The 26,352-nt window shown below is 38.6% G+C and overlaps 1 protein-coding gene across 1 annotated transcript in view; it reads right to left on the reverse strand.

The window, feature by feature from the left end:
* SNX25 (sorting nexin 25) overlaps positions 1-26,352 on the reverse strand; it is a 127,107-nt gene that overhangs the window by 26,281 nt on the left and 74,474 nt on the right. Inside the window, exons 8-11 of the mRNA XM_067551640.1 lie at positions 17,423-17,554; positions 14,828-15,103; positions 9,956-10,111; positions 1,925-2,056 (exon numbers count right to left, since the gene is read on the reverse strand). Coding sequence (XP_067407741.1) covers positions 1,925-2,056; positions 9,956-10,111; positions 14,828-15,103; positions 17,423-17,554 — 696 coding nt within the window. The remainder of the gene's footprint in view (positions 1-1,924; positions 2,057-9,955; positions 10,112-14,827; positions 15,104-17,422; positions 17,555-26,352) is intronic.

Here is a 26,352-nt window from a genome sequence, read left to right on the forward strand (position 1 = left end):
AGGTATAACATGATTCAATGGCTGGATGTTGAAACTAGACAAATACAAACTGGAAATAAGCTGTAAATTTTTAATGGCAAGAGTAATTAACCATTGGAACAATTTAACAAGGGTCATAGTGGATTCTCCATCATTTTAAAATTAAAAATAGATTTTTTCCTAAAAGATCTGCTCTACGAATTATTTTGAGGAAGTTCTATAGATAGCGTAATACAGGAGGTCAGACCAGATGATCACAGTTGGTCCCTTCTGTCTTAGAATCTATGAAGACACACACATGCACACACTTACTTTCAGGTGATATAGCAAGAACCACAGCATCAACGCACACAGAGCAGACTTAGTTTTAAAAGCAACTAGAATTGCTGCATCTCTACTACACAAGATTCATCCTGTGACTGGGAAATATTCTCAATGTGCATGGAAGCAGCCTGGAGGTTTAGAATACATAATCTTCTTTATTTAACAAGAAACAGATTTTAAGACGTGTAAGGAAAAATAGTAGGGTTTACAAACCCTTTTTAAAATTCAGGAAGTAAGTTTTGTTGCAGAGGAAAAGCTCAAGAGGATCTATGTACCAGTCTCATGGAGTAGGTATGATTAATACTGAACAATATCCCCTTTGTAACAAATGCTTCTTATCTTCTACCTTACTAATAGATGTAATGGAATAAAAGATTCCACACTTCTAATCTTTCATTGTGCAGTCAAGAAGTTGATGGTCGAATCGTAAAAGTTGCAAGAATTCATTCCATAACTCTACGTGTCTGTAGTTCTCCAGCAAAAGTTGAGTAGCCTGAATCATCATCTTCAAAGTGAAGAACACTCAAATCTGCACCAGGACAAAAAAAATCACACTTTCCTTTAAGGTTCACCCAGCAACATAAAGTACTTCAGAAATTCCCTTGGATTCCTTTGAGTGTTTCATTTTGGCTTTCCTACTCTTCATTCAGTATCTCTACAGTCCCTTAAAATTTCATTGGCATGAAAGATCATAATATGAAATATAGCAAGTGCAAATATTAGGTCTTCTATGTGTAGGAATGTAGGACTGACATAAGTAATTAAACATGGGAGAGGCCTCATTTCTTGGAACTCAGGAGTAGGGAGGTAAACGGATTAGCAGGCTGAAAACAGAATATCTGTGCTAACGAGGATAAGTACACAGATCAGCAGGCTGGAAACAGAATGTCTGTACTATGTAAGATAAGGGGGAACAATCAAGGAGCCATTTACAATGGACAAGATAAGTCTGGAACATAAGATGAAGTAAAGAGTAAATTGTACATGGACAGTGAGGGGACAGAGAATGCTGTACAGGGACTGGTTCCTACAAAGTGACCAAGCCAATCCCAAAACGTGAGATATAACGTATAGTAAATGCAATGTAATGTGAAAATGTATATAAAGGAAAAGGTTTGGTGTGTAATTTTGGATGTGTGGTATGCCCTAAACCCATCCCCTACTGATCAGCTCAGTGTAGCTTTGCTGTATGCCAAATAAAGAAATCTGAGTGACCAGACTGGAGTCCCAATGAATTCTTGGGGAACTGAGTGGAAGGGGCCTCAGGGGAAACCCAACACTATGCATGCCAGTAACAGAACTATGTCTCAGTGAATTAGCATCATAAGATTACAAGGTATAGCTCTCGAGGCACTCATTGTTGATGAAAAACAGTGCTCCTTAGACACCATACCGCTTTATCCTATGTCTGAACCCACCGATACATTTATAGATGTTCCTATAACTCCTGAATAACAACAGAGCTGAAGGATGAGACGTGTTTGTGAATGGGAGGAAAGGAGGAAGAGCTTGATGAGGTTGTTTTAAATAAACACTGAAAAAATGAATGTAAGCATTTCTTTTGCTCTTTACACTGAGAATTTGAACTTACCCAGAGGATAAAAATACAGCAAAAACATACCTCGCCTGTATTTATGAAGGCTTTCCACATGCCAAGATTTTCACACCACCAGTCTGTTCTTGCAATGTGTAACCGAAGGTCACTGTGTTCTCTTTCCATCAGAGTAATTTCATCTTTCAATTTGGAAACAATCTGGCAAGGAAAATATAGGAATTACAACTGGTAGGAAACTGCCTATGATAACACAGCCACTGACTTCTTTGGTGATAATATTCAGGAATTGGAAAGGGTGCAGGGGAGGGGAGAGAAAAAGGAATAATCCCATAAAAGAAGTCATTACAAAAAATCCCAAATCTGTACATCTATGTAGTCTAATATGGATTGGTAGAATATATTGTATTAGTTAAAAGTCAACTTGCAGTGCTCAAAACAAAACTGAAATAGGCCCAAAAATACATGCCAAATATCACCATTTGCCAGGCTAGAGGGGGCATTCAGTACAGAAATATTTTTAAAGGAAGACTTTCAAGTAAAAATTATATAATCATTGCAGGTACTCTCTGCTGACAAGTTTCTCTCTTTAGGAAATAATTAACATGACTGACCAAACAGTGAATAGTTTTCATTCCTTGTGTCTTAATTATGCAACTAAACATTTCAAGGCGTTACAATGTAATAGATCCAAAAAACCCAAATCGCATTAATTATTTTGGAAAATATACATTTAAAAGACTTTCTTGCTTGGGACAAACTTTCAAAGGCATCATTTTCTAAAAGAAGGAAAGCTGTATCTTACAATGGCAAAAAGATTTGCATATTACTGTTACAGAACATGACTAAGAAAATTTGGGAATATTTGTAAAAATGTGTGATTAGAAATAATTAAGGAAACAAGTTGACACTCTCTCTTCTGTGAAATACCACATAAACTTCATTTAAAGTCCTCCTTGACCAACTTGTACCAGGAAAGATCCAACTTGGTGATCACATTTATACATCTACAACAATTCTGCCTCTATATATTGAATATTTGGTCTCTTATAAGGTGAAGGATCATTTAAAATTACAGATATACAACTTCCTCTTCAAACAGCTATCTTCCTCTTGGGACAGCATCCAGATTTTCCAGTTTTACCTGCATACAGATCTCTTTGCAATAACTTTATTCAACTAAGAATAGAACGGTGAAATCATGGAAAAACTCAGATAACAAAAGATGAATAAATCCACAGACATTCGTATAGTGCGACTACAGGTAAACAGTTTTTGACCTTACAAAATAAATGCTAAGACTCTAAACTTCTACTAACTCCATTTGATTGAACACATTTCAAAATGTGTAACAATGCAGAAAGACATAATGAATATCTGTTCACATTTCTCACTGTCATTCGGGGGAAAAAGTGAGCCAATACATGTGTGTGTAAATAAATCATAGTTTCTCAACTTAAAGATGAGATAACAAGTGATTTGATTCATATGTGAATATAACATGTCATAATGGTTTAGCTATACAGATTGCTTTGGATATCAGAAGCAAAAATGGTAAAAACTGAATGCTACTGAAATCAACAACAGGTTAAAATAGGAATAAAAAACTGTATATAACTGTTTTCTCAAATAGCTACAAAGTACTCAAAATTGTAATGCTAAGCACCTGCGTTCATGTGTGCATATGTTTATATGCATAACACTTTTCATTATGATTTACAATCGTGTTTTGATTACTCTTCTTTTTCTTATATTTAGGGTTATATAGTAAACATGTTATAGAAATGAATTTGTTATTCCATTCAAATGCTATAACACTGTAAAGTGTATAAATATTTTGCATGAAAATTTATCATTCTATATTCTTGACAACACTTATGCAAAATAAAAGGAAATGTTTCTAAAAATGGTATTTCTAAAGTAACAAGGTTTCCTTACCTATGTCACTAATATCTTCTCGTATTATTAAAATTAAAAATTCTTTTAAATGAATTTGCCTTTAATCACTTACGTTGTTTGTTCACATTTTGCATTTCTCAATGAAATGAATGAAAACAGGGAGGGGTGAGTTTTACTTTCTGTATCTCATAAACTAGCCCTAAACTTCAATGTTTGGGAGTCAAATAACCTGGGAGAATAAATCCAAAAAAAACCAAATGTCAAGCGGAATATCTGAATGGGTGTTTAACTCAACAAACATTTTTGTGATATTTCGTTCTGTAAAACCCTATTGGGAGCATCTTTAACCTGTAGTGTTTTTTCTTCTTCTCTGAAATCCTCCTTACTCTCACTGGCTCACTGAAAGGATTTGAAGGAGCATTTTAAGTTTAGTTTCAATTTTTGCTGAATGCCCTGCTGCAACCTGGTGAACAGGTTATTCAGCAAACAAACTTCACTTTCATTTTAAGTTTGCAGTTCACCTCTAAACTTTCATCTTTTCACAGTGTGGAAACAGCCACCTGTGAAGAGGACAGAACAAACATCAGATTCTTGATTGGGTGAGCTGCAGGGCTCTGCTGGGTGGTAACTAAAACTTCACATTAATCCAAAGAGGTAGTAATACTTTTCAGGTATTAGGGCATAAGACAAAGCCCACTGAAATCAATGGAAAAACTCCTATGGACTTAAATGGTCTTTGTGTCACACCATTCTTAGATACTACTAATCAATCTGGACACATTTGTACTTATATAATTCCCTTACTTTGCTAAATATATAGTCCTGGTTTCAAGAGTCAGACAGTGTTTCAGTTCTAAATAAACCAGTAAGTTTGTCCTGGCTTTGGAAAAAACTAAAAACAACATTCAACCACTTCTACCCATCCCCTCTAGAAGGTTGAGGGTAAGAACAGTGACGTATCCCCATCTACCATGCTTCCTCTCCCAAAAAAGCATACACCAGTCACACTGCCACTCACATCAACCTCTCCTACAAACCAGTCAGATCATTCTCCCCATCATGTGCCTTCTCCAGATGAACAGTCCAGGAGAAGAAACAAAATGGGAAGAGGGAGAGAATCCAGTTTTTTAAGGGGTGGGGATGAAGGGAAGTTCAGCAAAGTTGGAATAAGGGGAAAAAAGGACACTGGGGAAAAAAGCCTTAAAATATAGACTAAAAAGTAGAGCACAGAAGGAAAATATTATGATTTTGTCTTACAGAACGTATGCTTTATACAATCTATGACATAATGCTAGTTTGCTAATTCACATTTAAAATATTTGTACATTTTCTCTCTCTCTAAAGAAGCTGGCAGGCAAGAAAAATCCTGCTAATTTATGGTCAGCCAGAAAGTGGCAGCAAATAAAAAGAGATTACCTATATCTCAATTATATGCACCCATATGCACATACCAATTTAGAATTCCGGTCAGACTATGAAACATACAGAATGCATCAGATTTCAACCACCAGTGATATTTGAGAACCTGTTTTACATATTAGCTACTGAGAGACTGGAATTAAATTTTCTGCATTTTATATAAAACAGATGTGTTACATTTACTTACGCAACGTACACTATAACCTATACGTACCATACATACACGAGAAAAGTTTTAGGGACAAAGGCAAGCGTCAAACAGAATGATCACTTACTCTACAATTACTTTGGTTCTTCGAGGTGTGGTAGTTGGTGTGGTGGTTCCCACTGTAGGGAGGCATGCATGTTATATGCATGAGATTGCTATTCAAAAGATGCCAGTGTCCATCAAGGCTGCACATTCACCCAGGGCCCCCCTCGGGGATTCCACATGAGGGCATCGAAGGTCAAGTGGCTGTGACCCTCCCACAGCTCCCTCACAATTCAAAGCCCATTGTAGCTGAGGTCTCCAAAAAGCAGGATGGAGGAAGGGTCATGGCATCTACATTGACTACAAAGTCTCAAAGACCCAGTTCCTGTAGGACAGGTAACCACACTTTGTTATTCAAGTGTGTGTCAGTGTGAATCCCAGGTTCCTGTCAAATCTGCCACCTCTGGAAAGGGGTGGGGTGTGTGGGTATGTGACAAAAGAGGATGATAGCTGTCTCCTGGAGTACCCTGTTTCATGAAGGGTACTCTGGTTATGCATTCTAGGAATAAGATAGTTCTCTCGATCTCTTGGGGCTGATTATTAGTGTGGTTTATCACAGGTGGCTGGGGTATAGATCCTAGTGATCACAACATGGCCCTTGATTTGTTAAGGGAGTGGAATGCTTCATCTGTTTGGCTACTGAAGAGGTCCATCCCCTAGAATGACAGGTTCTCTACAGTGCACTGTATCTCTTTAGGAATGCTGGATGTGTGAAACCAAAATGCCCATCTCACGGTGACAGCCAAGGTCATCAACCTGGCACATGTTCAATGATCCATGGCTCCTATAAGGCAGCTTTTGTGACCATTTGACCCTCCTTCATGATCTCTCAAGTTCCTCCCTACTATCTTGTGGGAGTTTTGATAGGAAGGGGACCACTTTCTCCCAGGTGAGAAAATTATATTTCACAAACAAGGCCTGGTAGTTTACAATGAAGAGCTAGATGGAGGACTGTGATTGACGAGTTCCAATTTCTTAGTGTCCTCTTTCAGGGTGCCCTTTGCGGTCCTGTTTTTTTCCTGTATTTCCAATTCCATCAGGGACCATGGATTAGGATGGACATAGAAATGTCTAAAGCCCTTTTGTGAGACTTCTTTAAATCCTCTTAGATGAAGGAGAAAGAGTGGCTGGACTCTGCCAAAGTGGCTTCCCCAGCTCAGGCATACCCCCTTGTTGATGAGGAGGGCGATCTTGGCTAGGCTTGAGGAGCTCAGGTCAAAGATCTTATGGGACTTCTCCTGGATTACTAAGGTTTCAACATCCACAGTTTCAGTGATCTGGGCCAGCAAGTCCTGAAGAACCATGGCAAGTAGGGCCAAGGTGGCATGTTGCATGGATACTGCCCAGCTCGAGAATGACCCACCCACTGCCCCTTGGTGTTTTGTCTGTGTCAGAGCCCTAAACAGGGAGCGTCCACTGCCTTCTGTGTGATCCCATCCTAAATGAAGAGGAGACACATCCCGCTTTGTCTCTGTGAGAACGAATAGGATGGCTAAGGTGATAATATCTCATTGGATGGTGGCACCACTGGGTAGAGTCACCTGGGCAAACCAGTGCCAGCCATGGTCTTGGTGTAGAGGATGTCTTGAGTGGAAATGAATTCGGCCTCCAAAATGTACCTTGGCACCATGATGGGCTAAATCCGTAGTGCCAGCTTCTATGCCAGTGGCAAGGTCAGAATTGGGCTGCTCCTCTTCTCCAGCTCTTCCTCTACACTGCAAAAGAATTCAACTCTCCAGCCCTTGAAGCAGGGAAGGGGTTGGAGGACTTGTCTCTGAAGGACTGGTGTTTATGTCCCTCCATTCAAGACAACCCAGAATGATGCTCAGAGCTATGATCCTGCCCATGCTCTATGTTGGCCTGACTTTTTGTGACGGTCCTTGGCACTGGGTCTCCAGGTGTTGGGACTGACTCCGGGGCTACTGGTTTTGAGGCTGCAATATGGGGGCTGCTGGCACCTAGGCTGCCAGTGGCTTCCGAACCTTTTTTGGCTTTTTCTCACTGCTGGATCCCTGCACGAGGTGTCTGCTGGAGGAGGTACAAAGATGGCGTCTTCTGCTCTGGTTTGGTGTTGCCGTTTCCTCCCATGCAGAAGTGATTCTCACAGATTCTATCTGGACTTACATGTCTTGGAGAAAATGGAATGGCAAATGTCGCATCTGTCTGGAATGTGGCACTCTCCAAGACAGAACAGACAGCAGTGGGGGGGGGGGTCACCTGAGAGTGGGATTAGTCCATCACAATGCAGGAAGGATTTAAATCAACCGGGTCTGGAGTCTGCCATTGGGTGTAGAGGTTGGCCAAAGTGACTTACCCTTCTGTATAGGGCTGTTGTTCTTTCTGAGTCCAATTAGGTCAAACTTGATGAGAAGAATGAAGCACTAAAGAGAGTGGTGAGTCAGACACCATTGAGTTGGATTTCACTGCCATGGGCAAAAAGAGGCAACTGAGGCAGTGTCAAGGCCTCTCCTCCTTTTATGTTCACAAGAAGCATGAAGAGGCACAGGGCATATGCACTGCCCTAATGGACACTGCTATTCAGAAGACTCCAATCTCACGTGCATGAGGCACATGCACAACTACAGTGGACTCCACACAGACATATAATCAAAGAGGAGGTTGAGATATCCTGCATGGCAGTGCATTTTGTTCTTAAAAGGACATTGCCAAACATTGCTTAGCATTATATTTTTGTGTGATCTCTCCTGTTTTTAATATGTTACCTACACAACTGAAATTAAAGATGTTTCTCTACAGATTGCTATTTTCTATTTGTAATCATTAATCTCTTCCTCCTGTTTCTGATGGATCTGAAATTAACAGCTTTCTTCTGTGTTCGCATCATTGAGGCTATAAGCACCTGTTGCGGAAATAGCATAAGAGTTTATTGGTGCTACAAACTTGTCATGAGTTCACACATTGTTTCTGTATAGGTTCCACAAAAAGAGCTGTGATTTGCGGAGAAAGAAAATGAACAACCAAGTGGCAGATTTAGAATTTTAAAAGGTATGTTAAAATTTAAAAGGTAATTTAAAATCTGCAGGTCATTCTTCTATTAGACTACAAACATTTTAAAGGTCAGTAAAATACACTGATTAATTAAAGGGTTAAGTTACTTATCTAATATTTTAAAAAATGTTCTTCCTTTCTGATCCTTAGAGAGATTCATTTCAACATTTTAAGTGTTGAAAAAAAATGAGGAATCCATCTTTCAAATTAAGAATTGCTGATTTAATCCAAATTAATAGAGTTGAGGAAAGAACTTACTGAAATATTTTGTTAATATTTCAACCACCTTCCTTTTGCTGTTCATTAAATATAGCAGTGGCCTGTTTGTCAGAGAAGCTGAGAAACTGCAGCTCCCATTGATTTCAGTGTGAATTGTGTACGCTCAGCATCTTTGAAGAAATAATCAGGCCACTTGACCTTCAACACAGCATCAGCTTCTGTTACATTATTTCTACTTTGTGGCCACAGTTACTGGAACAAAAGGCTAAGAAAGAAAGAAAATCCTCACTAAAATAAGTCAGTAATGAATCAAAACTAATACCTTGACTTTAAACCCCTTGACATTTTCAGAGAGAAGGGCATTTGGATTTGAAGATCCATATCTAAGCCTTCCCCAGTGTGGAAAAGATGTCACAGGAATAGCCATTCTAACAACAACTGGCTCAAAATTGTGAGAATTTTTCAAGAACAGCTTGACTTCAGAAGACATCCACTATTTGGGGCCAAAATCTCACAAGAACTCAAGATTTTGGCTCTGTCATAGCTGTACTACAGCACTAAATCATTTTTAACCTGAACTTTAGCAGGACCCTAATCCAGATCCACCACTCCAGCCCATCTCTAAAAATAATAATTTTGGGATAAATGGTGTAACATATTCTAAAGAGCAAAAAGCTATGGTATGATTTTGGTTCCAATACTGTAATGTTAAAATTTGCACCTATTTTAGAATTACTTCATTCTGGTGAAAGAATGCCCATAGGATTCTAAATAGCTCCTTGTAAAGAAATTTAGCCATTCTTTTGGATAATATTTTTTTAAATTAAGTAAACTGATCACTATTGCAGGAGCTACAAAGAATTGTGTTCTGTAATTGCAGGGCCAGCAGAGGGAGCACAAGTTTACTGATAAATCTGATCCTCAGAGCTGCAATGCTGTTGGAGCAGCAATGAGGAAGAGTATACAGAGCAGCCTTGTTGGCTTGGGGATGCTATAATAATTCCATTGGGGGAAGCAAATACAGATGTAGGGAAGAAATCATATTTGCAAAACAGAAGATGGTAAAACTACTGGGGAAACATTTTTAGGGTTCTAATAAGGTACTATAAATAATGAGGATCTAGAGTCATTTAAATTAATTTTTGAAATATTTATGACAGTGGCTCTAACGCTCTTTTAGACTGTAAACTCATTAGAGCAGGGACCTCATCTTCATACCTGTTTGGAAAATAGCTGACACCCTGTTGGTATCACACACACAAATAAGTAAAATAAATTCAGATCGAGAATACTGAAAGCATTACCTTTTTGTCAGGTTTTGGTGAATTACATATAGAATTAAGAGCCTGTCTCTTATATTCAAGTTTGTCATTTAGCTGGCGAAGTTTATTTACAGCATAACTGGCCTGTTCATTTATTCTTCCACTACATTCATCAATAACTTCTTCACAACCTTGGCTCTAGAAATAAAAATGTTGGTTAGTAAGCAGTCCATGTTACTGACGCAAAATAAAGTAAATCTGTTATCTATTTACTACGCATGCTTCATTATTTGCACTTTACACATATGTACAATTGAAGCAATTAATCTCAGTTTAGGCAAATCCAGTAACAAAAGAGCATGTGATGCAAAAGTTATGATAGATTCTAGTCGGTATTCCAGACTTCCAGATCTGTTATGTAATGTAGCAGTAAGAAACCAACAAAGAACTTATTCTCAGTTACACTGAGACTGCTCTGGCAGTTTAAAGGGGCTTTAAACTGGGGCCTTATTGTAAGTGAAAGTAAGACTCAACATTTGTACTATAAAAGCAGAATACAAGTTGGTGGTCATAATTAGTATTCAAAGCCACACAGTGAGTAAATACTGCAGCTCTGAGTCTTGAAGATTGTAGAACTAAATTGCTGCAATTTTTATTGACACGTCAATTTTCAAACACTCCGAACCAAATCAAACCTTTTTCACTTCATTTATTTTTATGACTGGATTTTACTTCTGTTTTACAAGTTAATTATTTTATCTTAAAAGTTTATTAAGACCAAACGCTGAATACACACAATAACCTTGAATTTATGGTTCATTTTTTCCTAGCTATTTTAATGAATCAGTACATGGGTAATAAACTCTGGGCCAACAAGCATGGGTAGCACAGAACTTCAGACCTGTTCTGCTCAGACACCCTTCAATCTGACACATACAACCTTCCCTTGCTTGATGTGGTGTCCCCATCTTTAAAAATGGGCTTGAGATCCAAAAGAAGCAAGCAACCCCACCAGCTGTTAACATCCTCCCTCCAGTTTTTAAAAGGGTTATAGAACTTTTTCTGGGCCCCACATATTTTTAGACAGAAAATATTGCTAGAATAATTAGATCTATCAATCATAATATACTAAAATGATTGCAATTAATGAATGATAAAAAATTACAGTATAATCAAACTTGTGACCATAATTAATTGCTGATAACATATGATCAAGTACATGAAAACAATGTTAACTGATGTTAGCATTTGAAGTTATGCTCTTATTAGCTTATCAGTAATCCAGAACCTGGACTTCTGATTTATTTTAGTAGTATGATGCAAACATAGACACACAAAGCAATTTTTGTCAAAGAGTAAAGCAGACATCTCTTAAATTCTTCATTTACTCTGTTTAAGGAATTCTTCTTAAAGGGAGAGAAATGGTAATTCATGAGTGACTTAGAGAGAAACAATCTCCACATAAATTCAAAATAATCCATTGATTGTTTAGAGAGCCTTCATTTGTTTGCAAACTACAATAGCACTGTATGGCACTTTGACAATGTACTCTCGCTGGTCTCTGCATTACTTCAGCCATCTTTGCTGGAATGTTGCCAGTAATGTCTATGGAATGGTCTTACCACTACTACTTTGTCTGTCTGACAGGAAATATTAGTATATTGGCATCAACTCCTTCATTAACTGGCCAAGTCCCACAATCCTTACTCAGTAAAAGCTCCCATCAGCCTCATATGTCTTAGTATGGTCTGCAAGAGTCGGTCCTTTATGAGTTTTAAAATAAAACAAAAACATGCATCCTGATGAGGGAATCATAAATTAAGCCCTCACCCATGCACCAATGCCAATGACAAAAACCTGTCTGAGTGCGCCAAAAGTCAGGAACACTATACTGCGGGTAAATTTATGGCTACTCCAGGTGCACAGAGGAGTCAGCAAGAAGCCCTTGGAAAGGGAACAACAAGATGACTGCAGGTGGGAAGTGATACCAAAAGTGTTGGAGACCCCGGGGGCCATGTCTGGTTGTGACAAAGGCAGGAGCACTGCCCCACTCCTCCCTATGCGCTGGCACTAGTGCAGAAGAATGGTGATTGTGGGAAGGAAGAAGAGGAGTGCTCACTCTATCTGTTGTACAGCTGTAACAAGCCTCGCTGTCCAGCAAGCTCCCTCCACCAGCACCTCTGGAGACAAGGATTAGTTGGATGGTGCACCTCTGGCCCTCCCCCTCACAGGATAGCTCTGCCTCTGAAGATAGGTAACAAAACCTTTGAGCCTGATTTTTCAGAAGTGCCAACTTCCCATGGCTCCCACAACTGAGCTCTGCTGGAGGGTTGCTGTGGTGGTAATCAAACCATAAGTTTCTACTAACTAAAATGAACCCTCCAGAAAAACAACAGTGAGCAAGGAAATTGATTTCTCAGTTGCATCTTTTGTTATATATGAAACTGAAGGTCCATTAGCCAACAGCATTATTTCTCCACATATCTGCAAGCCTCTGGAAGCTTCTGCAGACAAGATTCACTTCTTCTTATGCTCAGTTTAAAGCCTCTTGAGGCTCACCCATAGCATTGTGGCATTAGAGAGAAATGCTCTAATTGTACACTCTTAATTAGCAATTTGTGATAAACAGGTTAAAAAAAATCTTTGTCCACACTGCAGAGTTATTGATAGATTGGTCTTTGCAGTTTTCATTCCAAGTGCAGCCTTCAAAATCTGTACATATTCCCTCAAGGATTTAAAGGAAAGATAACTGATGCTAATGCTGAAGAATTAGATTCTGCTGGTTGTAGGAGAGTCCAAGATAAATGTTATCTGACCAAAAAGAGCTATTCGTGAAGTGTTATATCTGTTTCTTTAGGGAAATTGCTATCTGTGTCAGGATCTAGATAAAATACATAAGGAAATCAAAATCACACAACATTTTTTTTCTTAATAGTTTGACACTTCTGGGCAATAAGTCAGTGCTTTCTGTAAGACCTATTGATTGCAAGGCTCAGAAGGACAAATCTTTGTGATGCCTTTCATCTCACTGTGAATTGGAACATATGTATGTCTGAATAAAAGAAAGAGAAGAAAAAATTTGTATAGCAGGATCCACGAGTCCCTTATCAAGAAAAAAGCCATTTAACAGAAGAGCAAACATTAAAAGAGGGAATATGCTATAAACCTGTGTGTTTGAAGTATTTCCTTAGGCTTGATCACCTCTCAAAACTATCTCCTTTTCTGTGGAGAGCAAGGAATGGATAGAATCCAAACCTTCATGTGAAGGCCTTTCAATCATATTTAACTGCTAACTCTGAAAGCCTTAGATTCTGAGTTATTGTTTCCTAGTGTTTAGGACTGCAAAGTGTCTGTCAGCACATCTGGGGACTAGCTCCAATTCAGCCTCTCATACTGTGATCTTTGGCAAATCCCTTAACTTTTCTGTATCTCAGTTTATCCAGTGGTAAAAATAAGGATGTTAGTCCTGATCTGTCTTGCAGGAGTGTGGTTTTAGGCTTTATTCATTAATGCCTATAGAGTGCTTTGAGATCCTTGGATAAAAGAGTAGCAAAATAAGTGCCTCTGATCTAGCTCCTGAAAAGATTTATAGAACTTGCCTGCAAAGACATCTGGCCCTGGAGAGCTGCCATGTGGAAAGTCTTCTTATAGTATTTTGAACTTCATCTTTTATATCTCCAAGTCAAGTTGTACTTTTTGTTTTTCAGCTTTATCCTCTAATATAGCATAAAAGTTAATTTCTTTGGTAAATTAATAAAAAGCACTAAGATTCTGAATATACAATAATATTTTCTTTCAATCTAACACATGGTCTAAATAAGCTCTTGAGCTTCATTACCCCTCCCTCCCTCCCGCTTTATACTGCTTTTATTACATTTATTCTGCAGGGGTTTTAGGTTTTATAGATTAGAGCTCACTGGGGAGGAAGTTCGCTTATAGAAGTTGTACACAATTATTTTCTTCTCTCCTTTCAAATTTTTTTAGTTTTATCAATATATGTGATTAGTACAAACTCCAGACTGAAATAATAATTGTCAACTTAAATTGTAAACATCTCAAAACAAAATAAAATAAATAATTGAAAACTCATCTTCCATTTCCTTTCCCAAAAAGGCAAATGCAAAAGGCAAAGCTTATGTAGAACAAAATGCTCAGGATCTAAACAGTAGAATGAGAGATATGCTCACCATGGAATATGAAAAGCTTAGGAATTTGAAAGCTTGTACAAACCACATAAGCTCTTAATTTAACAAAATTCAGCTAGTCAATCATTTTGCTCCATTTGATGTTATAGAGATCATGCATCAGTTAATTGTTAAGGATAGTGTATTTTTAAACATTGTCACACGTTAACACAAGGCAAACATCCAAGATGCAAACAACTGAAGATATGTAAAAATGAAAGCTAAAAATTAAGTGGCAAGGTTCACCATTATCATAATTGTACTGCATTTGGATATTGGTTTAAAAATGCCATGCACCCCAGTGATGATTCATCCAAGCATAGACATGTTTGCAGTTATTCCTCTTGGATCAAAGAATGCAAATTGTTCTTTGTAACTATGAAGTACAATGACAACTCTGAAATTTCAAGTCTTCTGAGAAAAGATTAGACAGCTTATCAGTAGTTTAGCAGAACTGAGCAAAATCCTCCTTCATCAATAGCAAACACTTTGCATCTCTTGACAAAGTGCCTCTTTGCTATATGCATACTATTATATCCCTGAATAAATACTGTAAAAATGGAGTATGATCAACTCTGTGGTGTTTGATGGAATAGCTCAGGATGTAATTAAAGAGATCTAAGAAATAAATAAAATAAATACAAAGCTTGAGAATAGAAAAAATTCCTTAGCTTTTTACTCAGACCACCCTCTGGTGACAAAAGCAACAGGAATTGTAGATTTGACTCACCACTTCATCCTTATCCTCAGAAGTCAACTGAACGGCAATTCTCTCTTCTTCCTTCTTGATCAGCCTCTCATATAAATCACTGACAATGAAGGAGGGGTAGTACCTGTCCTTTAGTGTTTCATAAACATCATTCTGAATTTTGTAGAAAACTTCAATGCCTTTATTGCCCACAAGACTTTGCTGTATTTCTTTGTAAAGTGACTTTTCCACAGGGATTTCTCTGCTCTCCACAAAGAAATTCTGATAAATTTCACTCACTAGTTGAGGTATTTCAGTCTGGAAAGTTAAGGTGGTAGGGATGAGGGAGAGAACAGAAAAATAAATGTTAAAAAAAAAACAAAAAAAACAAAAATCCCCCTCATGTCTCAGAATACTCATGCATTTCATTTACAGGCAGTTGAACTGGCTCTATCTTGTGTCTGGATATATGAGTGCACATCTCTATGTCTCATATTAAGATCAGTTACTATGCTTATGGCAGCCATGCAGAATAGTCAGTTTTACAAGACATGAAACGAATGAAGTCTGCATCTTAAATGCACCTTTAAATTGTGATCTTTCTTTACCAGCTTTTATACTATATATTGAGAGAAAATATTATAGCAGCTTTCTGCTTCCTATTCTAAATTGAAATTTCAGGAGTGTTGTTTCAGGTTTCTTAGCTTTTAGCTTTAACCGGATGTACATATTCTCTTTGCAGAAAATATTTTGTTTTATAAAATGAGACTGCAGTCTAATAATTATTTAGTAAGAGACAACACCAAAACAAATATGCACACACATTCACCAGGCAGACCAAAAGGGCATAGGGATGAAATTTGCACCAAAAAATGAGTGGGAAGGTTTGGGTTTAAAAAAAAAAAAAAAAAGGAAAATGCACAATATATGTGACAATCTCCCTGAAAAGTTCATCAAGTGACCCATGTCTATCAGGTAGAGGCAGAATTCCATGGACTAGTATAAGCACGAGATGACAGAACTCTGCAAAAACAATGATAAACATGACTCAAGGCCCTCATCAGACATGAAAATACAAAGAGCAATCTTCGCCAACAGGTCATGGAGTGATTAGTAGCTCTTTTTCTATTCTTGAGTAGATTACAAACCAACACTGATTTCTACATATGTATAAATTAATTGTAAGTGTTTGCCAAATAGTTTACATGAATACATTTGTGCCTGGGATTGTTTGTTAACCATTCACTTAGACCATATCTTCTCCTGCTCACTATTTGTCATCTAAGTCATGAGGTATTGTTTCTGCTCCCTGATTTGATTAAAAAGATTTTAAAAAAAGAGAATAAATGACAATCAACAAATACTGATACTCAATGTGAAAATCTGTATTTCATGCTAAGGGAAATCCTGAAAGTTTCTCCAAATACATTAACAAATAAACCTCTGGCTATTCCAATATTCACAAACAACGAATATATCCTCCCTGTATCCACAGTATACGTACCACCTCCAGTGTTCAAAGCTGCCTCTTGCAGCTTTAAATTATACTTTTCTACTCCCATTTCTGAACCCACTTATCCATCTGGTGTTGGCTGATCCTATCATGCAGTATTTTCTCACACTAGATACAGTACAGTGTTATACAGTGAAAAACTTTAATGACTTTGCTCATATCACACTGGAGCCAAAAGTTGTTCTGAATTAGCATGAGGGGTCTTTAAAAAAAAAACCTCTCTTTTTATATGATTTTTAAGTACACACATAAAAAAGTAGTATCTTTAACTTGTGATCCAAAGGGAACTGAAATCAATGGAAAGAGTCCTATATTCTTCAATGGGCTTTGCATCAGCCCCAATGTGAAAAGTAGAAGAGGAGGAACTATTAGCCAGGACAGGCAGGGATTACTGTTTGCCAGAGACTGGGAATCACTGATGGGATGGATCACTTGATGATTACCTGTTCTATTCATACCCTCTCTGAAGCACCTAGCATCGGCCACTGTCAGAAGACAGGATACTGGACTAGCTGGACCTTTGGTCTGACCAGTTTGGCCGTTATGTTCTTATGTTATGTAGTACAGGTGTAGTAGCTACCCAGCTGAAAAATTTCTAGCAGCGAGATGAGGTACCTCATGGTAATTTACTTGGTAATAAGGACAGGTAGCTATAAAAAAGGTCAATAAATTACTGCAAATTATTTAAGAGAGGCAAAACCTGTAGGGCTATTTTTCTTAACCTACTGCAAATTATTTTGCAGTGGGTTAAGAAAAATAGCTCTACAGGTTTTGCCTCTTTTAAATGTGCTGTTGTGTGTGACGATGTTGAAAAAGCATCAATGGTCCAATATCCCATTTTATGATTATTCATGTTTATAACTTTTTTCTTTCCTCCTCTCTGTTAAAAAAGTAAAGGATATTTAAATTCTGCCCTGTTATCACAAGACCAAGGCAACAACGTAACTATGTTGAAATACCTAGCACCATTCTGTGCTAAAGAACAAGGGTTGATTTTTTAGACATTAAAAAAAAAAAAAAAAGTTAAACATGGAATTTTTTCTAATATTGATTTAGCAGCAAAACTCGCCATACAAAGATTTAATTTTATTAACAAGCCCCCACATACTTCACACTACTTATACCTTGTTAGCATTCTTCAGATATTCCACAGACTCCCAAAAGCTAATCAAAGCCCTCTTGTCCATCCTTTCCATGTAGAATCGAAAGTGCTCTCGGTAGGATGGGTTGGCTAAAATGTCTTCAAACTGAAGAATCTGTAAAAGAGATATCAAGGACAAAACCCAGGGAAGTAACTAAATAAGATTTGTCAACAACTATTCATAATCTAACCAACTTGAGAAAAACAGGTAAAGTGCAAACAGTTTAATGTATCCCTATGCTGAAATGGCCATGCTGAATTAGAGTATTGCAGGACTTCTTAGTGTGCCTGACACACAAAAACCTGGTCTACACAAGCAAAATACTCCCTCGCTGACAACAGGCATTAACCAACGCAGTTAAGCTACGTTCAGCTCCAGTTTAACAGCAAGTGAAATATTTTGTTCTTGGCTACACTTGTAGTACAGAGACAGAAAAGCAGCAGAGGCTACATAAAGGATTGGGACCCAGACATGTTTTAGCTGAGATAGTGAATGAGGAATTGCCTATGTAAAGCTTTGCAGTAACTTTTGCCACCTTTGTAAAATATGAACAGACACTGGTATCCATACTGTGAACAAACCCGAAAAAGAATATGCTGGATATGTACACCATTTCTCTCCCAGGGAAGAAACAAATCACCGTCAAAGATTTTTAATTCACAGGAAATTCCCCACTTCCCCACTTAGGAGGCATGAGAGATTTTAATTCTACATATTTGAAGAAAAGCAAATGCACAACATCCCTAGATAAAAAATTTAAAAGATTATCTTTTTTCTAAAGGTGAGCATCCAAAGGTCATGCCACCCTATGTAGTTTTCACTCTCAAAATTCAAGTTATATTCTGAAGCTATGGGAGTTTTTAGGTACATAAGAAATGATAGATTGGGTCCTAACTGTGGCAGCAACTTGAAATTATTTTTTTATGTTATTCTCTTTTCCCCATACCCGGAGTACTTCCAAACAGCCTGTTTCATTAACTATGCTATGAAACTAATGATCCATATTCTGAAAGTTTGCTAGGCTGTAGGAAGTTTATTTTACAATCCATCATAGTTTATTTTATAATCCATAATCCAGTTAATCAGAAAAAATGTCTTGCATGATAATTTGGATGCTGAATAGTTCATATGCAGCTCACTTTCTTGAATTTGCTATTTAACAAGCAAACATATTCATAATTTTCATAAGCAGTACAAAAGCAACCATCACTACGATGGCTTATAATTCTTAAGATATTTTTTAAATACAGAAGTTAACAGAAGGTGGTTCCTCATCTTCGCATAGTATACCTAAAATATTTATTTTCACTAGATAAGAATTTTTGAGAAGCCATTTTTAAAGAGGTAACAACAGAAATATCTAGTCTACCAGAATAATCATTTGCTCTTTTAGCCACAGCATCACACTTGGTGATCCACCATGACGCCTGAATCCCTTTCAGTTGCACTGTATTCCAGGATATAGTCCCCCACTTGGTAAGTGGGGCTACATTCTTTGTTGCTAGTTGTGACGTCGCATTTGGTTATAGTAAAATGCATGTTGTTCACGAGCTCACTTTACCAATCAATACATATCGATCTGAATAGCTGATCGCCCTTATTATTTACTACTCCACCAACTTAGGTGTCATCTGCAAATTTCACCCATGATTTCATATTTTCTTTCAAATAATTGATAAAGATATTGAATTAACCATTGGGACAATTTACCAAGAGTCATGACGGATTCTCTATCATAGACAATTTTTAAATCAAAATCGGATGTTTTTCTAAAAGATATGCTCTGGAATTTTGGGGAAGTTCTGCAACCTGTGCTATGCAGGAGGAAGTCAGAGTGGATTATCACAATACTCCCTTCTGCCATTAGAATCTATGGATAACACTGGACCAGCATGCCTCTAGGACCCCATTAGAAATGCCCTCACTGGGTGACTTTTTTCCCCATTTACAATTACTTTTTAAGATCACTCAGTCAGCCAATTTTTAATGCATTTAATATGAGCTACAGTACTGTGTACAGTACTGATTTTTTAAATGAGAACATAGATTCAAGTATATTTACATATTTTAAATATCTAAGAATGTAACTGAGATTTGTAAATGGTTATTATTTTATTACAGTAGCCCTCACTGATCTCATAGCTTTGGGGCTTAAGGATATTTTATAGAGGACCCAGGCACTAATAACAGAGCAACAATTAAGTCATATGCTCTGCATCTAGCTCATTTATTGTAATCAACTGGAGTTTTTTGCATGGAGCAGTCTCAGAGATGTCACTATTCTGGGAAGTCTTAAAGCTTAATCCTGCAAACAGATTCATAAGGCAGATCTTTCTGACCACTTGGAACCAACAGAGCACCATCTGGATGGAATCCTTTCTAGAACTAGGTTCTAAGGCCTCAGTCTTGCAATGAGCTCTATACAGGTGGAATCCTTCACCCACCCAGTTCTACTTGCACGATCAGGGCCTCAGACTTCAAGCTCTTCAGAACAGTGTCTGTACATTACACAATGCAAATATGCAGAAGAGCTCAAACTGCAGAAACTCTTGCTTAAAAAGTCACAAAAATCTCATCCAGTTGGAAAATTCAAGATCATATTCCAAAATACAAACTACAAGAAATTATAGCTTCCATGTATCCATGACCCTTAACAGACAGAAGCGTCTCCATGTCTTGTTTCCTCCCCCCACTCATGAGATACCGTAACATTAAACTTAGGGCTAAGGCATCATTTAAAGTTCAGTTATGAAAAGCAACACAAAAAATGTAATTGCGGGTTTTCCCTATTTGTCTCCAAATGACTCCATCCCAAATTTGCATAGCTGTTCAAAAACTTTCCAGTGGAACATTTTTTGCTTGGAAAATCATGTTTCACTGAAACCGAAACTTCCTGTGGGAATGGATTGATTTTGTCAAAATTTCATTTACAAAAAAAATTGGAAAAAGCATTCTAATAAAGTCAAAACATTCCATTTCATCTTTTTCAAAATGAAACGTTTAGATTTTTGTATCAAAATGACTTTTCATTTTGAAATTCGTTTTATAGTGTAAAAACTGTAAAGACGTCAAAATTTCAACTGAACATTTCAATTAACCCAAAATCAATTTTTGTTAAAAAATTTTAATTCACAGGAAATTTCAGAATTCTTTGTTTTTATTCCAACACTATACAAAACAAATTTCAAAACAGAAATTCCACTTCTCTCACAGTTCTCTTGCTTGGATTACATGCAAAATGAATTTTGTAAGTAACTGCCAGCCCCACTAGCAAAGCCTGGGTTCTGAGAGTCAGGATGAGTTCTTTCCTTTGATTTACTTCATACAATAATCAAAGATCCTATAAGCTCCATTGTGTCCTCAACAACACCTGTGCTAGACACATTAGCTTACAATGGGGTGGCACAATACCAGTGACTGCATTAAATAGAGACAAATGTATGCATTAAATGGAGACAGCGAAGCTGCACAGCTGATATGCCCTGAAACTCTCATATGAAACCAACAAAGGAGGCAAAAAAAAAAACAACCCCACCTGTACATATGTACATACCATTATCCTAAACGGAGCCCTGGAGAGTACCATGTAAACTACTGGTGAGCTACTGATGACCTTTTTTTCTGAAATGATCCCAAATCACTTAAATTGTATTTATATAGGAATCACTTAGCCCACCAATATGGTAGAAAGCAGCATGTGTTTAGCAGCACACAGCTTAAAGATATTAAAAATACTGAATCCAGTTGAAACCTGAAGATAACATAAGTAGAGCGAGTTGGAATTTTGCCAGGGTACTGGGGTTATCAGCACTCCCCATACAAAAATTGTCATCATGGAGCTCTTTAATGACCAGAAGTGGTCAGGATCTCTCTTTCATATCTCACCTCCAGCATCACAATGCTCTTCTCTTTAAAAAATAAAATAAAATAAAAAAAATAAATAAATAAAAAAGGGGGGCGATTCTTTAGGCCACGTAGCACCCTGTATCAGTCCACTTTTTTGTCTGACCTAGTCCAATTGTTTTGGGTAACGTTCAAGTGTTTCATGTTTGCCTCAGATGCAGTATATTTTCTGTCTCATTTTCAAAAAATTTCTTGCTGATAAGCCTATGCCATTTCTTCTCTCAACTTTTTACACCAGTGTCTTTTGGAATTGGTTAATTCTACTTATATATAGAAGCAGTTTTTTTAAATGTATTTAGTGAGCTGCTGTTTGTGAGCTCATGCTATAAATCCTCAACAATCCATTTGCTTATGTAAAAAAGGCTTATTATTACAAGGTTTGTTACAGTAACAGTGATCAGAGTGTCAAGGAGGAGGACATAAATGTTAGTTCTAAGACTGGTCCTGGACTCAGCTGTAGTGCTCTGCATTGGCAGGTTGCATACCTCTCCCATTTCTTTCATCTAGAAAGACAGTGGCTGCAATGGGAGAGCAAGGAACGTGGGTATGAAAAGCAAGAAATCCTACAGGATGTAGACAAGAATTCAGAAGTGAATGGGGTGAAAATGCCATCAAAACAAAGTAAGTTCTCTTCTATTAGAGTCCCTAAGGCAGACATTCCCGCTATTTTTGTTTATTTCTACTGTGTGTGAATTCAGGCGACCGCAACCGGTGCCATCTCCTGGAGTGGACTTCTCCCGGTGCCAGGGATCAAGACCAGCATTGGAAGGGCAACTCCATTTCCCATCTCAATGCAGGTCGGCCCGACGACCACGACCTCGAACGACTTCTAGAAAAGCAGTGCTGCTCCACTCTAGGTGACTGGCCTGCCGGAGATCTTCCTCCCAGCACCGGGGATCTCCTGAGCCATTCAGGGGATCCCAGCACAGGCTTCCCCTGTGACACTGGCCCCTTCTCCCTCGGTGGAAGCCGCAGCGTAAGCAAGGCCAACAAGGCTCTTACCGCCTGAATATGGTCAACGGCACCGGCAGGTGCAGAGGGGCTTCCCCCCTTCCAGGAGTCGGAGGTGGCTCCCTGATTGGAGACGTTGGCTCTGGTGACCGGGTCTCTGTTGTCTCGCCCTGGTGCAGTTTGGTGCTTGACCCCACCTGTTTGGAAGGTGCGGAGGAGTGACCGCGTTCCGAGCGCTGCTTCCACTTCACCAGTACTGAAGATGAGGTGCAGTGCTGAGCTGGGGCCGGTGCCGACGATGCACTCTGTACCGAACCCACACTCAGTACCGACACGGAGTGGGTTGGCTTGGAGGCCAGACAAAGCGCTGGCTCCATGAGCAGGGCTTTCAAACAGATTTCTCTGTCCTTCTGAGACCTGGGTTTGAAAGCCTTGCAGATCTTGCACTTCTCCTTGCGATGGGCTTCCACCAAGCACTTCAGGCAACTGTCGTGGGGGTCGCTGAGCAGGAAAGTCTTCTCGCAGGAGGCACACGGTTTGAAGCCCAGTGACGGGGACATACCCCGGTCTTGGCTAAGTCCCAGCCAGGACTACCCTAGGTACTAACTACCACCATTAACAATTATTTAATCTAACTGTATAATTAACACAAACAACAATGATAAAAGTTCAAACAATGGGGAATGAAGCACTTGTGATGCAAGTAAATGCAGTTCCAGCAACCATCACGGGCGGAAAGAAGGAACTGAGGGGGCGTAGGGCCAGCTGCGCCTCATATACTGTGGCATGTGTGCGGGGTTCCAGGGGGCGCCAAAGTTGGCCCTACAGGATCTGCTAAGCGGGAAAAAGTTCCGGTAACTGTGCATGGAGGTGTGCACACACCTAGAATGGAATGGACATGAGCGACATATCTTGAAGAACAGCAGTTACTGGTAAGTAACCCTGTTTTCTGAAGCTGCTGAGCTGAAAAACAGAGAACTTCACTCTCTCCAGGACTATCTATAGAATCTGGTACAGCACAGGCAGCGGTTAGACTTAATGCTGCCTCAATCCTGAGCTGATGGAACCACCTCTGGAGGGAAGGAGTCATTCAGTCTCCAAGTTCATCCAATCATCGGTGTCTCTGCTAAAATTGCCAGCAATGGGGCCAATTATTAAACATTAAAACTTAAAAGTAGTAATTGATAGCTCTGCTGTGGGACAGGCTGTTGTAATACACACGTTTTCACAGTGGCAGTTATATCAGCTTGACACTAGTTTGCATACGACTCCACAGCACGTGAGGTGACAACAGCTAATTATTCAGATTTTTATGAAGAATGCACTTTTGTAATTAGCAACTGAAAGTGCAAAATTACATTTGTGTGTTTAAAACAATTTCTAACTCTGTTTACTTAGAAAAAAAGTCAGTTGTTGGGTTTCATTTTTGTGGCAAGAGGAGATATTTAAATAACTTTTCCTTTCCAATAATTCTTTTTTTGTAAACCATCTGGAATAGCCTGAAATCAACATGCTGTTCATTTTATCTGCTATTTAAATAATTCAGTAAGCCATTATGTTCCCAACCGATTAGATACTTCTAAGTATTCTGGGGGATAATCCAAGCCAAGGATGTAATTTAACGTCAGAGGAAAGCCAGTCAGAAATGTTACATATTAGCTTGTGATTTGCCATTCTACAACCTACCACCACAAACAATTATCATCTTTTGAGGCAGTTCAGTCTTATATTTTCAGTCAGTTATTTCACTGACAAGAAATATGGTCTAGGGCAGTGTTTCTCAAATAGTGTTCTGCGGAACCCTGGGGTTCCGCAGGCTGAGTTGAAGGGTTCCGCGAAAAAGCGGAACCGCGCCACCGAAATCAACAAATCATGCGCCGCTGAACAGCCGTGAGTGCCACCGAACAGCTGATCACGCCGCAGAAAACTGCTTACAGAGCGCGCCGCCAAAACCAGCCTACACTGCGCCACCGAAAAGGGGAAGATTTCCTGGACTTGTCGGCAGAGGGTATCGCATGGCCGTGCAAGGGTGCCGCGGTGAAATATAATTGAGAAACACTGGTCTAGGGGAATGAGCACTGGACTGGGAATCAGTTCCCAAATTCTGATCACTCCATCAATGATATTCCGTGTCACAATCACTTAATCTTGCTACCTCTGTTTGCCTACCTTTAAAATGAGAATAATACTTATCAACCAATCTCAGAGCAATTATACAGAGGATTAGTTGCAAACTGCTCTGTAGATGTAAGGTGCCATAAAAGCTAAATATTGTTAGCTAAGACACATGGATACGTCTTCCATCACAAAGGTAAGATCATTTTTTGTTTTTAATCATCAAAAAATACTACAGAAAATTCTTGACGTTTAAGAGATGTGATGAAACCTTAGATATTCTACTTCAAAACAACTCAACCTGCATATCATGTTTTTCACCTTTTCTATATTCCTTATTAAGGAAGCTATACAAATGAAAGAACAATCTTTGTTCCTTAAGAGTGCACCAGTTTCTACACATGCTTGGTCTCTACCTTACGAAATAATAATACTTAGGATACGTCTACACTGATGGCGGCAACGTCACCGCCGTCAGATTGACCTATCTCAATCAACTGAGCGGTCAGTGAAGACCTGCTCAATCGATCCAGAAGTCGACGCAGTAAAACCACCCCCTGAAGTGGCATAGTGCTTCGTCAACGGGAACTGTGTACAGTGCAGTGAAGATGCTGTGCAGAAGAGAAGCACAGCAGTCAACTGGAGTTACACAAGCTACTCTGCATAGCTTGTGTAACTCCCGTCAACTGCTGCCAAATTGCCAGGTAAGTGTAGACCGGGCCTTAGTTCTTCCATAGTGTAGTGTTTCTATCCATAGATGACAAAGGTTTACATTTTATGGATAGGGAAGCGGAGGCAAAGAGGGGTGAAGTCACTGGCACAGTTGGAACTAGAACCCAGAGGACTAGGCTCCAAGTTCAGGCCCCTCTAACCACTGGGCCATGTTACCTCCCTAAATTGTAATCCCTTCATGGCACAATAATTTCTACAGCAATCAGTCATGATGCCAGAGAAAATTAGGACTTCAAGCAAAAAAAAAAAAAAAAAAAAAAAAAAAAAAGAATCAGTAACAGTTTAAATCTTAGAAACAGATTATTTGCATGAAAACACACACTTTAATAAAAAATGAGGGGAGAAATACTGACAGAATGATATTCAGTTTTTTCATAAGGCATCAGTAAAGGAGCTCTTTAAAAAAGCTTAAAGCTGAATAAAAATATCAATACTTTAATCATCATTCATCATAATAAATGACAAACAAGTAGATTTTATGACTGAGCTGTTAAATGTTCATGATTATTTTGCAGGACTGGACTGCAACATACATACAATTCAAGACCCATACTGCTTAGAGTCCTTGTGTTCACACTGTTGTATCTTTCTGTTTTGAAGAGGCAGGATATTGAAACCTGCTTTGAAATGTTCAGTGAAGGATTCCTGTATGTTTCATTATCACTCTTGCTCACTATCAACCCTGATTACTGTACACAGATGGAAGTTACTCTGGCACACATAAGTGTTCAGGTCACGTGTACATCCTCAAACCAAAATACAGCGAGTAGATCTAATCTTAGAGCCATCAGCCTCAACTGTAACCCTTTAAGCCTTTTTAACTCTGAAGCAGCTTCAAGGTTGGGAAGAAAACTAAACAGCAACCTTTATATCTGCCACACCTTGATAAGGGAATATATTGACTACATCACCATTATTACTCAAATGTTTTGGCAAATTCCATGGAAGGATTAGAAAATATGCCTTTTCATATGGGAGCTTGGAGACAATGGTTAAAGTAAAGTACATTCAACTTTTTGTCCCTTGCAATTCTGAAGAATCCAAGACCTGGTCAAGGTGACTTCTTAAAGAAGATTAGAAAACATACTGTGATTGTGCAGTAGGTGAGACAAATTGAAATTATTTTATTGTGAACAGTTAATCTAATTCACCAGTGGCCTGCCCAGTGCTGTTTGTAGGGCTCTGTAATACAATGCAATACCGGGGTTCCA

The sequence above is a fragment of the Emydura macquarii genome, unplaced genomic scaffold, assembly GCF_026122565.2.
Source record: "Emydura macquarii macquarii isolate MOO-44397 ecotype Brisbane River unplaced genomic scaffold, CSIRO-AGI_Emac_v2 contig_1363, whole genome shotgun sequence".
NCBI lineage: Eukaryota > Metazoa > Chordata > Testudines > Chelidae > Emydura > Emydura macquarii.